Source organism: Poromitra crassiceps (assembly GCF_964638095.1).
Source record: "Poromitra crassiceps genome assembly, chromosome: 22".
Classification (NCBI taxonomy): domain Eukaryota; kingdom Metazoa; phylum Chordata; class Actinopteri; order Beryciformes; family Melamphaidae; genus Poromitra; species Poromitra crassiceps.
Window position 1 is genome coordinate 5,389,831 of NC_139647.1, and position 15,387 is coordinate 5,405,217.

At 43.4% G+C, this 15,387-nt stretch overlaps 2 protein-coding genes across 3 annotated transcripts in view; one reads left to right on the top strand and one right to left on the bottom strand.

Moving 5' to 3' along the window:
- LOC310796001 (vinculin-like) overlaps positions 1-3,929 on the top strand; it is a gene marked incomplete at its 5' end in the record, with an annotated part of 47,501 nt that extends 43,572 nt beyond the window's left edge. For both annotated transcript variants that reach the window (XM_083658147.1, XM_083658148.1), the window contains 3 exons: positions 1,452-1,655; positions 2,471-2,575; positions 3,000-3,929. In XM_083658147.1, the coding sequence (XP_083514273.1) occupies positions 1,452-1,655; positions 2,471-2,575; positions 3,000-3,146 (456 nt within the window). In that variant the 3' untranslated portion in view covers positions 3,147-3,929. The remainder of the gene's footprint in view (positions 1-1,451; positions 1,656-2,470; positions 2,576-2,999) is intronic.
- A 2,210-nt stretch (positions 3,930-6,139) lies between these two features.
- ap3m1 (adaptor related protein complex 3 subunit mu 1) lies at positions 6,140-14,843 on the bottom strand. Its single transcript, XM_083658326.1, has 9 exons — positions 14,784-14,843; positions 14,312-14,589; positions 13,329-13,500; positions 13,081-13,218; positions 11,347-11,432; positions 11,117-11,250; positions 9,166-9,373; positions 7,707-7,851; positions 6,140-7,320 (listed from the first exon to the last, which is right to left on the bottom strand). Exons 2-9 carry the CDS (start codon positions 14,582-14,584, stop codon positions 7,220-7,222), a joined length of 1,257 nt encoding a protein of 418 aa, XP_083514452.1. The 5' UTR covers positions 14,585-14,589; positions 14,784-14,843; the 3' UTR covers positions 6,140-7,219.
- Between the last annotated feature and the right edge of the window lie 544 nt (positions 14,844-15,387).

Sequence of the window (15,387 nt, forward strand, 5' to 3'; positions counted from 1 at the left end):
GTCGCTTTGGCTCGCTATCGCTGTTGTCAATCACTCGTTGTCTGACCAACCTGTGAAGCCGAGGATGACAGTTTCCCAAAGACTTCTGGGTGATGTAGTTTTGACGTTAGATTGCCCGCTTTGCCTGCTGTGATCACCTGCTTCTGCTTAGTCTGAGGGTGTGTGCACTGATCGCTGTGGACATCACCTCTGCTTATGATGTGAGGCAGACTATGACAATGATAACACGGGTGTTAATTTCACTGATGGAAACATGTCATAATCCTATCTTGAGGGATAAAGACCATGAGCTAACCTGCATTGACACCGCATGCAGCTTAGTGTGAAACACGCAGAGGATTTGTTTGCCGTCACAGTGCCCGTTTTGCTTCTCTAACTCAAATTCATTAATACAAAGCACAGAAAAAGAGTCTTAACATTTTGGATGCTATTTTACAAACTGTTTTCAGTGTTTTGAATCTGGGTTATTCTCATTTGTTTCTTAGATATGAATCATTTAAAAACAAATACTCTAATGGTCCTGGCTCACCTTGACCCACAGAGTGTGTGGGATGGGCAGGTAACACTTTCAGGACTGAGAACACAGATTTATGAGTCAAAGTGGTTTTGGCAGTATCCCATCCTGCCAAGCTGCTGGATCTTGTAGGTAACAAATGGATGGTTTATTTGTTTTGTTTGTCACATATGACTACATCCTGTTTCCATGTGTCACATACTGTATGACTACATCCTGTTTCCATATGTCACATATGACTACATCCTGTTTCTATATGTCACATATGACTACATCCTGTTTCCATATGTCACATATGACTACATCCTGTTTCCATATGTCACATATGACTACATCCTGTTTCCATATGTCACATATGACTACATCCTGTTTCCATATGTCACATATGACTACATCCTGTTTCCATATGTCACATATGACTACATCCTGTTTCCATATGTCACATATGACTACATCCTGTTTCCATATGTCACATGTGACTACATCCTGTTTCCATATGGCTCAATGAAACTGTTCATTTCCACTGTCCATTCTAATCTAATGGTTGATTTGTGTGTCACGTGTGGTTATATCGGCTTTGAGGTGAATTTGTTCGATGAAAGGCACGTAGAGACACTGCATGAAATAATGACGACGTGTTACGCAGTGTCTCTATGGTGAAATGCGTTGGTAATAAATCTAGTTCTCAGTCCTGCAGGTGTTGCAGGAATGTCCTCTTTCCCAGTGTCAGACCATCTTTGGCATGTGGACACGTGTCACATACACAATCCAATCCCACCGTGTTCTCAGACCAACGGCCATGCCTCCTCTCCTGCAACCTGCTCACATGGCCTACCTGTCCCCCCTCTGTCCTACCTGTCCCCCCTCTGTCCTACCTGTCCCCCCTCTGTCCTACCTGTCCCCCCTCTGTCCTACCTGTCCCCCCTCTTCTTCACAGGGTAACGACATCATCGCAGCAGCTAAGCGGATGGCTCTGCTCATGGCAGAAATGTCCCGGCTGGTGAGGGGGGCCGCAGGGAACAAGCGGGCTCTGATCCAGTGCGCCAAGGACATCGCCAAGGCCTCCGACGAGGTGACGAGACTGGCCAAAGAGGTGGCCAAGCAGTGCACTGACAGACGCATCAGAACCAACCTGCTGCAGGTAACAGCATGCACACACACTTCAGTACTGACAGACGCATCAGAATCAACCTGCGTAACAGCATGCACACACACACTTCAGTACTGACAGATGCATCAGAACCAACCTGCTGCAGGTAACACAGCACGCACACACACTTCAGTACTGACAGACGCATCAGAACCAACCTGCTGCAGGTAACAGCATGCACACACACACTTCAGTACTGACAGACGCATCAGAACCAACCTGCTGCAGGTAACAGCATGCACACATACACACTTCAGTACTGACAGACGCATCAGAACCAACCTGCTGCAGGTAACAGCATGCACACACACACACTTCACTTCAGTTCAGTTTTTTATTATTTATAGTGCAACATCACCCCAAGAGGTCTCTGTACACTTCACAGTAAAAGAGCAAATTAAAAAACATGTATATGTGCACGCACACAAACGCACACAAACACAAACATCGACATGGATAATCACACAGATAATTGAACAGATATGCCCACACAGACAGCATTGAGAAACATGAGTATTCACACAGCAAAATGAACACAGCAGCAATAGGCCTGGACACACTGCACTGGACACAGCAGCAACAAACACCTGAGCTCATGGAGAGGAAACCTCAGGCTCAGATTTGGCATGGAGGTCAGGTGTGTGTTTATGTCATGCCAATTGGCTACAAAAGAGGGTGGGGGTACAATTTCCAAATGCAGGGTCGCAGAGTAGGGTGGGCTGCCCCTGCTGCCATCCTGCATTTCTGAAATGTGCACATGTGGTCGCAGCTATTGTGAATTCACACTTTTGTGTGTCTTTCTCGAGGTGTGTGAACGCATCCCGACCATCAGCACTCAGCTAAAGATCCTCTCCACGGTCAAAGCCACCATGCTGGGACGCACCAACATCAGTGAAGAGGAGTCGGAGCAGGTGAGCTCACAAACTGTTCCACACACCGCTTCCTCACGTTGTGCTTCTTTCTTCTTATTCTAACTTGTGTGAATTTAGTCAAAAGTACAGCCTGCTAGAGTCAGACACACTCAAGGCTTGCTCCATAGGGTCCCATTATAAAGGCTGCAAAAAGTATAAAACATAAACTGTAATTTCTCAAACAGTACAAAAGATAAATTAAAGTCGAAGGTGATGGAGTCCTAAAAGTGGTGACTCATTGAAAGTTTAAATGGAGTGTCTAGCTTAAAGTATGAAGGAGCAGTTAAGAGTTCAAACAAAGGCGTGGTTTCACCATGAACTGCTGTTTCAAACTAACGGCAGTTGCCCCCCGGAAGTCTGTTGAAGCCGTTTGTTGACCAACATCCTGATCCCTCATATTGTTCTCCTCACCTCACCTCACCAGGCCACAGACATGCTGGTCCATAACGCCCAGAACCTGATGCAGTCAGTGAAGGAGACGGTCAGAGAAGCAGAGGCGGCGTCCATCAAGATCCGCACAGACGCAGGGTTCACCCTGCGCTGGGTACGCAAGACCCCCTGGTACCAATAAACCCCCTGGCTGCTGAAGCTAGCCACCCTCTCCACCGGCAACTGACAATTTATTACACTTCCAAGTAGCACACAAGAGTCCATTATGAGTGAACATACCTCTTCAAAGAAGGAACTTCACTTGTTGCAGGTGATTTCTACCCGTCCTCCACTGTAGTTTAGCTTGGGTGTGTAGCATCAGGAACGCATTTATAATAAGGTACGGTTTCCTTTAACCTGTTGAGTTGTTGAACCTGTGAGTTCAGCTTTGCTCTCCAGTTCCCTTTATCTATAACTATGGAATCACGTCGGCTAATCGGAGACACCTTCTAATATATATTTTTGGTATGTTGGGTTACAAGAGTTTATCCAAATCCCAGGTATATATTTTTTTGCATGAAGATTTTTCTATTTTCTAAAGGCGAATTATGACATGAAGATAGTAACTCTCAGAGGACATTTACTTTTGATTCAGTTTTATCAGTCAGAGTTTCTTATCGTCTAATGTATATATTTATTTGTTTTATGGGGCAGCACGAATGGGCAGCACTCAGCTCTGAGCTTTCTTCGCTGATTTTGCCACTAGAGCGCGTAGCCCGGTCTGGGCTGATTGCACACAAGCTCGTTATGTTTACTTTAAGTGGTGACACTGTTCTTAATTGGAGACGTGACAGGTGATACATCACACCGTACATCACTCTTGTCAGGTGATGTTTTTACTTGAAGGATTACATGGTCCTCTAGATAAAGAGTTGGATGATTCTTGCGTTTGTTACCCTTTCAAAACCTATTGTATCGTAAAAAAAGACAAGAAAAAGTATGGTTGTCACTAAAAAGGGTAAGGCTGATTTTCTTGATTGCTGGAAAGCTATACTTTGTTGATATGAGGTTTTCACCCGACAGCTTTGAGTTCTTTGTTTTGTTTCATTTTATTTAAACTTCCACAATGAACAATGCCAAAGGATTTGTTTGACATTATTGTAAGCTACCTGATGTTCTTTTAAGACTCTTAAAATGCAGGTTAATACAATGCAAGAGAACAAGCTAGATGAACCTTTTGGCACAGAGAGTACTTCTTGAGGTCTGTCATTTTCTAGCAAAAACAATGTTTCTTCTGCTGTCATTTTTTTAACTAATTGTGGTGCTTCGCTTCTGCACAATCTCTGTTTCTGCACAATCTCTGTTTCTGCACAATCTCTGTAACAGTTGAACTGTTAAATTTAGGACTTTTTCATAAATGATCAAAGCCACTGGTTTTGGACAGCCTCCCAACAGCCCGTCCTCTAGATTCATCTCTGTGTGAGAACTTAGCCGTCTCATATTTCGACACATTTAGCTCCAAACAATGTTTAAAAAAGTGGTGTGAACTTTTTACCAGATTTACAGCAATATTTGTGAATGTCATATTTACTTTTCTTGTTAAAAAAAAATATATATATATATATAATATATATACACATACATACACACACAAATACACACACACACACACACACACACACACACACACACACATATATATATACTGTATATATATATATATATATATATATATATATATATATATATATATATATATATATATATATATAATATAATTGTTAAATTTTAAACCAAATCTAAATGCTAAATGTGTGCTTGGTGAAACTAAATATTGAGCTAATATATTGTATACTGTAGCTGCCTGTCGCTAGCTAAATATTTAGTTTCACCAAGCACACATTAGCATTTAGATGCAAGATTTAACATTTACATTTAGGTTTTACATTTAATATTAGCATTTAGATGCAAGATTTAACATTTACATTTAGGTTTTACATTTAATATTTATATTTAATATATTTTTTAGTCATGTAAATCTCGTAAACAGTGACTAAAAAAATGTCACACCACTTTTTTTTTGAATGTTTATAGAGCTAAATGTGGCAAAATGTTAATTTCAATGTGCGCCACTTTACAATTGGCACCGTATCGTCTCACTGGATGCTCTGAACCCGCGTTTGAAGAGAGATTTTCTAGATGACCCCGGTGGTTTGTGAATAATATAATTATGACACTTTTTGTGTGATGATATGACATGGCTGTCAATCTAGTATTTATGTTTTTTTGTGTGGAGCAGTTGAGCAACACATTTTAGACACAATGCCAACACTTAGCGGTTTATGAATTCATGATTGGTAATTATTTGACATTTCATGCGAGCCGTTTGGTGAAAAAAATGTTTTAGGCATCTTCTTATGGCTGTTAATTTATTCCATCCCCTAAATGACAATTCATCAAAGGTAAAATAGATATTTTTATGATGGCTGGGCAAATTGAGCACAGCTGTTAATTGGAGAATCTGTATGTGTGTGTGAAACAGTATTAGTGGGCTGTCACATGCGTGCTCATGGACAGAGCTCGGGCTACAGCAGCACAGAATGTTTTGTTTATTGATATATGATTATGATTTGATTTGATTCTGGCCTGATGAGCATGTAGCAGTCACTGAGCCCTGGCTGAGGGCCGTGTTTCACATCCTGAATGTATTCTGATGATAGCTTCTAGACCTGCCAACACATCTGCTGTGCCTTGGAATAATAAAGGACAATAATGTAGAGACTGTTGACTTTGTCTCTTCATTTGGCATCATAGAAAATAACTCCAAGACCTGAGTGTTGTTGTTGTAGGAAATGAATGAGACTCATGTAGACGTGTCATTTTGAAGCTTTATAAGGCTGCGAATACAAATACAGATTCAACTTCACACAGGAGCTTAAAGTAGTTCAACTCTTCTCGTGTGGACTAGTGATTGTGCAAACGCTGTGCTGTGTAAAGAGGTTCCATTCCAGATTAAGGGAATAGGCTACATGCACAACTTTTTTACTTCCTGAAATTAGTACAGCTTCTTTATTTCCTGTCCTACACTATTGGATGAACTGATTAATCAGGTGTGCCTGATCATTGTTGTGACTGCAGCACACCTGACATTAATCAGTTCATCCAATAGTGATGACAGGAAATAAAGAAGCTGTACTAATTTCAGGAAGTAGTGGGGTTGTGCATGTAGCCCATTCCAGATTCAGTTGTGCGTTTTTTGCACAACTTTAGTCTCCAACACCGGTCTATATCTACTGTAGGTCCCACAGCTAATCATAAACCAACTCGAGGTCTCAAGCTTTAAGAGGTTATCAATACTTCATATATATATATATATATATATATATACATATATATATATACATATATATCATGTTTTTTTTAACATGGAGATGGAGACACACCCTCAGCGCCCACAGCGTCTCAGGCAGGAATCGAACCCAGGACCTTCTTGCTGTGAGGCGACGGCGATACCACTGCACCCCCGTAGTCCAGTTATGATAGTGTGCTGTATTATGGCACTTTGACGTACCTGACAATTCTCAAGGCCACATTTAAGAGTGAGTGTATGCGAAAATACCTGCATTTGAAGACAGTAGTAAGTCAAGACACTGCAGCTACTCAGAAAATAGTCAAGACAGTCAACTCTCCAAAAGTAAACTTCATATTATATATATAAAACTAGGCTAGGTTATGTAAAAAGATTTGCACGAACACAGTTCTATGGCGGATTACGCTCAGGCAACATGTACAGTAGGTGAAGACTTTATAGGTGACAGTGTGTTGGTGTGCTTGTGAGTGTGTAGAGACTACGATCTGTGGGTGTCCCTTTGGAGGCCATGCTAGTCTGATATTAGACAACCCTCAGAAGGTATGAAAGAGGGTTTTCAAAAAGAGGAGGAATGATCTATAAAATCCAGAACATTAAATCTGGACAGATACTGATAGCACTTCAATAAATTCACATATTGATTATTAAGGCTTCCCTTTACAGGCTAGAAAAACCATCCAGTCAAATATAATGCTATACATGTAATAAATAACCGTTAGACGATGCAAAGTCTTTCAAAAAATCTTTGAACTGGAGGAGAATATAGAAAAATTGACACTGGGGGGTGATAACCTTGCCCCATATTTGGCACGTTGAATTGTTGACCGTTGGCCTGACACATGACACAGTCACTACTCATGTCACATGACACAGTCACTACTCATGTCACATGACACAGTCACTACTCATGTCCGCACTTGGAATTTCCCCGCTTTCGTCATATATTTGACCCCTTTGAAAGGTTTGTACTTCTCTCCGTGCATGTCCAGACGATTCACCTTTAGTCCTGCAACACAGGCAGAGGAGCAAAGTGAGCAATAACACAAACACCTTAATCAATTCCTGAGCATTTCAACCCTGAAGACACGGAAGAAAAGTGAGATAAGACTCTTGGGTAATTACATTCAGTTCAGTGACAACTGAAGAGTCCGCGCTAAGGTTTCCATCAAATAAAATCGGTTGCACAAAACACCAAGTCAAGTCTTGTTCTTAAGTTTTCCTTCAAATGTTTAACCTTAAGGAGAAGGCTTAAGGGTGTTTTGCGCAACAGATTTTAATTCAGGCTTTAAGGAAAATCTTAACTCAAGGTGTTTTGCGCAACCGGCCCCTGTGGCTCTTGAGGTCGATACCGAGGCCAGGTTAAAAGGTTAAAGGTCAGGAGATGAGGAGTACCTGATATAGCCAGCTGCTGTATCTTCAGGCCAATGTTGAGTGAGGGGTTCTCCTCGGGTTTGGGGGCTCCCGCCTGCAGACTCAGACTGCCTCGCAGGTTCGGAAGCTTGTGGGGGTTCAGTTTCCCAATGTCCCACACCAGCACCTGCCAAAACAACCGACAACAATGTTCACACCAGCACCTACCAAAACAACCGACAACAACGTTCCCAATCAGACAATCACTTGTCCAATAGCTAGATCGTGATCTATCGATCTATCTCGGGCCATCAATAAGTAGCTCGTTAAAGAAATCCAAAATGTATTATTTTTTATTTTTTATGCAGAAAACTAAATCCCACTCAGCTATAGCTAACTCAGTATATCTCTGGTATTTAACATTATAACATTATTAAATCACGTATAAATAATATAACACTGTTAAAATGTGCTAAATATGTACTTGGGGGGACAAGGGGAAAGGAAGTAGCTCGCGAATAGTTTCATTTTTTCTAAGTTGCTCTCATCCTAAAAAAAGGTTTGGGTACCCCCGCTGTAGAGCGATTTGCAAATGGATGCAGAGGTAGATGGGAAAATAGGCCAGAGTTATGTTGTAACTAAGCTTACAGCCTCTCAGATTATACACAGACCTCCTGTATGGCTGCATCGTGAGTGCTTACCTTAGTAGCCAGGTAGTAGGTGTGAGTGCTTACCTTAGTAGCCAGGTCGTAGGTGTGAGTGCTTACCTTAGTAGCCAGGTCGTAGGTGTGAGTGCTTACCTTAGTAGCCAGGTAGTAGGTGTGAGTGCTTACCTTAGTAGCCAGGTCGTAGCTGTAGCTTCCCTGTGAGTGCTTACCTTAGTAGCCAGGTCGTAGGTGTGAGTGCTTACCTTAGTAGCCAGGTCGTAGGTGTGAGTGCTTACCTTAGTAGCCAGGTCGTAGCTGTAGCTTCCCTGTGAGTGCTTACCTTAGTAGCCAGGTCGTAGGTGTGAGTGCTTACCTTAGTAGCCAGGTCGTAGGTGTGAGTGCTTACCTTAGTAGCCAGGTCGTAGGTGTGAGTAGCCAGGTCGTAGGTGTGAGTGCTTACCTTAGTAGCCAGGTCGTAGGTGTGAGTAGCCAGGTCGTAGGTGTGAGTGCTTACCTTAGTAGCCAGGTCGTAGGTGTGAGTGCTTACCTTAGTAGCCAGGTCGTAGGTGTGAGTGCTTACCTTAGTAGCCAGGTCGTAGGTGTGAGTGCTTACCTTAGTAGCCAGGTCGTAGGTGTGAGTGCTTACCTTAGTAGCCAGGTCGTAGGTGTGAGTGCTTACCTTAGTAGCCAGGTCGTAGGTGTGAGTGCTTACCTTAGTAGCCAGGTCGTAGGTGTGAGTGCTTACCTTAGTAGCCAGGTCGTAATGTAGGTGTGAGTGCTTACCTTAGTAGCCAGGTCGTAGGTGTGAGTGCTTACCTTAGTAGCCAGGTCGTAATGTAGGTGTGAGTGCTTACCTTAGTAGCCAGGTCGTAGCTGTAGCTTCCCTGTGAGGCTGTGAGGTTGGCACTGAGCACAGCTTTGGGCATGTGCACGGTGACCATCATGGCCTCCACCGTCTTGCCCATGGTCTGCTTGGGTCCGAGCGTGAGGTCCAGGCGCCCGCAGGGACCGCTCTCAAAGAAGCTGATGCTCTGCTTCACGTACACCGGGATGGCCACGAGACTGAGCGGGGAGGCGGGAGGAGCCGTGTGGGAGCAGAATTCAAAAAGCATACGTCAATACAATGGCAGAATGCTCTAAGGCTGGGTAATGCTTCCAATGTGTCGTACTGCAATAATGGCATTATAACAACAGCCTAATACAGACACCTCGAATCCAGGTGACTTGCACTTGGTCCCCCTGACTATTCTTTACTCAGAGAATGACACCATGGACAGCTAGAGTCACGAGAATGGAGCTCAATTCCATCTCACCTCAAACATCTCAAAACCTACAGGCCCTTCAGCCATCATGTAAAACAATGGATGATGAACACACAAACCTGTCTGCACTGAACGCCCTATCTGCTTCCGCGTCATGTCAGTATGTCCATGGACACTCTAACATGTGTTGTTGCGTCTGCAGACTGACCATTGTGTGTATCTCCGTGTTGCTTGCTGTTCGTGCTCTGTACTGTACTTATGTTTAACTGCAATTCACATTTGTCTCCACGCCGTATATCCTGCTTGTTTCTACTGTCTTGTTATGTTTTTATCTGCATAGTCCTTTCTCAAATAAATCAACTGAACGTGATAATATGAGCTATAGGAACTGGATTCTCTAGTCAGGACTGCTAAAGACAAACATGCTCAAAATCGGAAAACATTGTTAGCTTAGCTACCCATTCTGAGATAAGTATTAAATTGCAGTTGGCATCATGCATGCCTGAGTAAAAGGATGATCACTAGTCGCTAAAGTCGCTAAAGAACAGTTTTGGTGTAGCCTTTTCTCACGGGATCTCATTAATTAACTGAGCTCCCTTTGTCCCCTCAGGACATCCTATGAGCTCCCTTTGTCCCCGCAGGACATCCTATGAGCTCCCTTTGTCCCTTCAGGACATCCTATGAGCTCCCTTTGTCCCTTCAGGACATCCTATGAGCTCCCTATGAGCTCCCTTTGTCCCTTCAGGACATCCTATGAGCTCCCTTTGTCCCTTCAGGACATCCTATGAGCTCCCTTTGTCCCCGCAGGACATCCTATGAGCTCCCTTTGTCCCTTCAGGACATCCTATGAGCTCCCTTTGTCCCTTCAGGACATCCTATGAGCTCCCTTTGTCCCTTCAGGACATCCTATGAGCTCACTTTGTCCCCTCAGGACATCCTATGATAAATTCTGCTCATAAGCACAAAAAGAGGGTCTGTGGAAGCAGAAGTCAAACAATGACAAATGCTCCTGTGCTCCTTCATAACATCCAGCATTACTCTGGAATGCTGGATGTTGTGGGAAACTGCTAGTGGAACTGTGCTACAATTGTATAGCCGATGAACAGCATGTGAATGGAGGAGCTGTGCTTCTGAGGTCAGAGGTCAGCGCTGCTAACGAGCTAACGGACACTTATATTGCTAACATACTTATGAAACCTACTTCTGTCCACAGAGTCAAGAACACGTTCATTAGCCACTTCTAAACAGCATGGCCAGTGCACATCATGGTGCTTAGAGGCTTAGGCTATATGCTGAAACCTTGTTGGCAGGCCTGTTTTCATTCCCACACTCTATATACTCCAACACCCAATGAAATCCATCACCAGTTCAACTATTTACACTACACTTACGATCGTGTTCAATTTTGGATATCGTAATATCGTAAGTGTTGCCTCTTCCTGGTTGCAAAGGCAGCATTACACTAAAGTGATGTTTTTTTAAAGATGATTTTTCTGGGGGGCATTTTGCTGCATGAAGGACTAGACAGACGTCGGCTACTCACTTCTGAGCGTTGACGTGATACGTCATGAGAGTGAAGTTGCCGTCTGGGGGGATGAAAGAGAGGAGGCGCTCCGACTCCCAGCGCTTGTACCGCACACAGGGGTGGAAGCTCACATCGTCAAGAAGACCAGGATTCTGTAACAAAAACAGCCAATGAATGTTACACTTGACACACAGACACACAGACACACACACAGACACACACACAGTGCAGAGCTGAGAGGAACCCACCATGAAGGACAGAGTCAAGTCAGGCATCCCGGTGAGTTTGACACAGGCTTCGATGACACCCTGGATCTCTGCAAATACTGTCGTACCTGAACACACAACACAGATGATAGCAAATGTAAGGATGGACCACATCCTAGGTTACATTTATTCCTAGAACTTGCATCTACTAGTAAGTTGATGAGATGAGATGAGATATACTTTATTGTCCCGGGAGGGAAATTTGTCTTGGGCAAAAGTGCTTTTATACAACAACAGGTGTCCCAGACAAGTAATACAAAACAGAACGGTCACAGTCACATTCACAACATTGCACTGAGAGCACAGGAAGTGTACCAGCTAAGGTGCTGATTGCACAACCCTATTGCACAGTAAGTTTATTCATCCAATCCCTTAGTAAGGGAAGTAAAATAAGCAATAAAACCATAAACCCATAAAACATAGAATAAAAAAAGAGTAAAAGAATAAAACATTAAAAATAGGATTACGAAATAAGAGAAATAAAACCAAAGTACGAAGTAAGAGAAATAAAACCAAAGTAAAGAGCGGTAAAGGAGACGAAGCGTACCTACTTGGGGTACCTCCCTCACCTCACTGGAGTGCTACACATGGGGGAAGAGAGGGCTGTTTGTTCAACAGAACAATTGAGGTGGGAAGAAATGATAGCTTGTAGCGGTTGCTTTTGTGTCGACTGGCTCGGAATCTCCTCCCAGATGGAAGCAGCTCATACTCAGAATATAAAATGTGAGAGGGATCAGTCAGGACTTTATGAGCCAGGCTGATAACCTTTTTCTCGAAGACGGACTGGAGCGACACCGAATCATTGGTTCCAATCACTTTCTGAGCTGTGTGGACCATTTTCAGAATTCTAGTTTTGAGCTGAACGTTCAGAGACCCAAACCAAGCCGCCATGCCGTATCTAATCAGGCTTTCCAACACGGCATTGTAGAATGTGGACATAATGTTCTTGCTCACGCCATACAGTCTGAGTCTACGTAGAAGGTGCAGGCGTTGCGCTAATTTGGAGCAAAGATAGTCCACGTGGACGTCCCATTTAAGCAGGTGGTCCATCTGGATCCCCAGATATTTGTACGAGCAAACCTGCTCGATCGTGCTGCCCTCAATGACCACGGGGTCATGGACCCTGACTGTTCTCGGGTCAAAGATCATTTCTTTGGTTTTACTAGTGTTTAAAATGAGGTGATTCCTAACACACCAGTCATTAAAACTGATGATTTCCCTGTAGAAGTAGACAGAAGGACAGTCGTCTCCTTTCAGTAAACTTAAAATAATGGTGTCATCCGAGAACTTGATGACAAAGTTGCATGGCTCACTGTTCCTGCAGTCATTAGTGTAGTGTAAGTTGATATCTAAGGAACCAACGTGATAGTTCATCTCTATAAATGGTAAATGGTAAATGGTAAATGGCCTACATTTATATAGCGCTTTTATCCAAAGCGCTTTACAATCAGTAGATAGTCTACATTCACCCATTCATACACCAATGGCGGCAGGCTACCACGCAGGGTGCCTACACACCATCGGGAGCAAGGCGGGTTAAGTGTCTTGCCCAAAGACACAACGACAGCAGCTGGGAGGGAGCGGGGATCAAGCCGCCAACCCTTGCGTCATTGGCCGACCCGCTCTACCTCCTGAGCTAAAGCCGCCCCACTCTATGTAACTGCCATGGATACACTCTTCACCTGCTGCGGCCATGATGTGAGTGGTCGATTATACCTGATTTGTCCAGGATGGCGTCGATTTCCTCAATCACGTCAAAATACGCCTCATTATTGGTGTATTTAACGCCGGAGCGCCTCCATGGGATCGTGGACAACTGACCCGTTGGCAACCTTTCTCCAACGTTACTACTACCTGCAAACGCACACCAAACACACATGTGTCAACACGTGAAAATATACACACAAATATATACACACAAATATAAACCCGCCTGATGCCTGATGATGTAACCCTCCGTTTACCCGTGAGTGTATTGACGACTGATCGCAGGATGGTGGGAGGCCTGATCATCTCCTTGAGGACGTTGGACTCTGTTGCCAGCGGAAAGCCATTGTCCAGCATCTCCTCCAGCAGCTCGTACACGATCACCACGTTGTCCTTGATAACCGTCTCTGAGCATTCTCCAAAGTAGTCCTGTGTAGACAACAACCAAGAGCTGCCACTAGACACAAAAGTGTTGTCGAGCAAACTGCGGCCTCAATGCAAAATCATGATTGTTTTCTGGACCATGAGTGAGTTCTGGGATTTAAGATTATTATCAGGCGTAGGGATGTAACGATACACCGTTTTAAGGTATACCGGCCGCGATATCAAGCACCCACGGTTATCAACCGTAAGCGTTCCCTGTAATACCATACAGGGATCATACATTTCACATGCAGATATCTCATTGGTTGGTTTGGATAATCCCTCCCTGCTTCATGTCCCACCCCAACATCATTGGAACAGGAAATTATGTATTTACAAGCAAGCAAGATGCTCTCAAGATTCTCATAATGTTGCTCAATATGCACAGCACTGCAAGCCACTACAAATCAGTTCATAACGGAGGAACCTTGTGTAAACATTCTCCCCTATTAGTTTCAGTCCAATAAAGCAATATTTTTCTTCAAAGCAAAATACTTTACCGCAATATTTTTGATAGATACCGTACCGTACTGTGAAATTCCATATTGTTACATCCCTAGGAGAAATATGAGGGAGGACGAAGGAGTGAGGAAGTCACCTTAAAACCTTCAAAACCTCAACTTATGGTATGGCCAAGTAACTGTTCCTCCTAGTGTTCAGTTTGAAAGGTTTTCTGTTCATTAACATTCATGCGTAATCGTCCATTTGAGTGTAAGGGGAATGTGTGCCTCACCCACCACACACAACAAACTACACATTCACTTCCACACAGACATGCAGCCCAGACATTCTTAATGAACAATGAGCTCCATCAGACCTGGAACATCTCTGCCAATCTGTGCAGGAATTCAATGACAAACAGCGGAGGCACTTCAGTCTGGATGACGGACAGGAAGAAGAGCTTCTCCCTGTATATGCTGATGAGATAGTGGTGTGGGGTCTGCAGCACGGGGGGCACATTCTCTGGATCCACCGCCTTCTCCTTCGCCTCAAAGAAGTAATCGCACACACTCCGGCTGACGACGCTCTTCCAGTGTTTCTCCAGGAAGATGTCTCCCGAGTGATTAATCAGAAACAGACTGTGGATCATCTCAACTGCAACAAGGAGGTGGTGGTTGTTGGTGGTGATGGTGGTGATGGTGGTGGTGGTGGCGGTTGGTGGTGGTGTGGTGTGTGAGTGCGTGTGAGAGAGAGACAGACAGACAAATTAGCTGACCAGTCCTTAGTGTTCTCAGGAAACGTTTGCTTATTTACTCACAAACACTGCACATGTCAATACTGCTACTTACCTACTGTCAATCCGAGAAACTAACTTGTCATCGGGTTTACTTTAGATAGCAATCAGAGAGAGGATTGGCAAATTCAGGACCACATTTCTGAGTCTGCAGTTTTATCGTGTCATAAGCAAAATAAATGAAACAGTTAAGGTGGTGAGTCCACCTACAGAGTCTACAGATTATTTGTAACATTTGTAACATTTCAACTGCTTATTGGTTGACATACAGCAATTCAAATGTATTTGTTTTGTCTGTAGATGTTTAACAGATTGTCTATACAGTATTAAAACCCAGGTGGAGTAGTGCAAGTAAAATGGTTTGTAATGCAGGTGTCAGCACTTTTCTCTCTCTTAAGATATTTGATGTATACATTTATTTGTCATCTGAATGTTTCTCAGAATTCCATTATCATGCTGCTGACCAATCCTGGTATCAGTGCTGTGAGATACCAATCACAGATGTGGAATTTTTGGTTTAAATGTTATGTCTGTTTTTTCTATGGACGTTGTGTCTGATAATAAAGTTGATTGATTGATTTATTGATTGATATTATGTGACAATTCATGAACCTACATTAGTAGCTTCCAGGTGATGAAAATCAATTGTGTGATCAGAA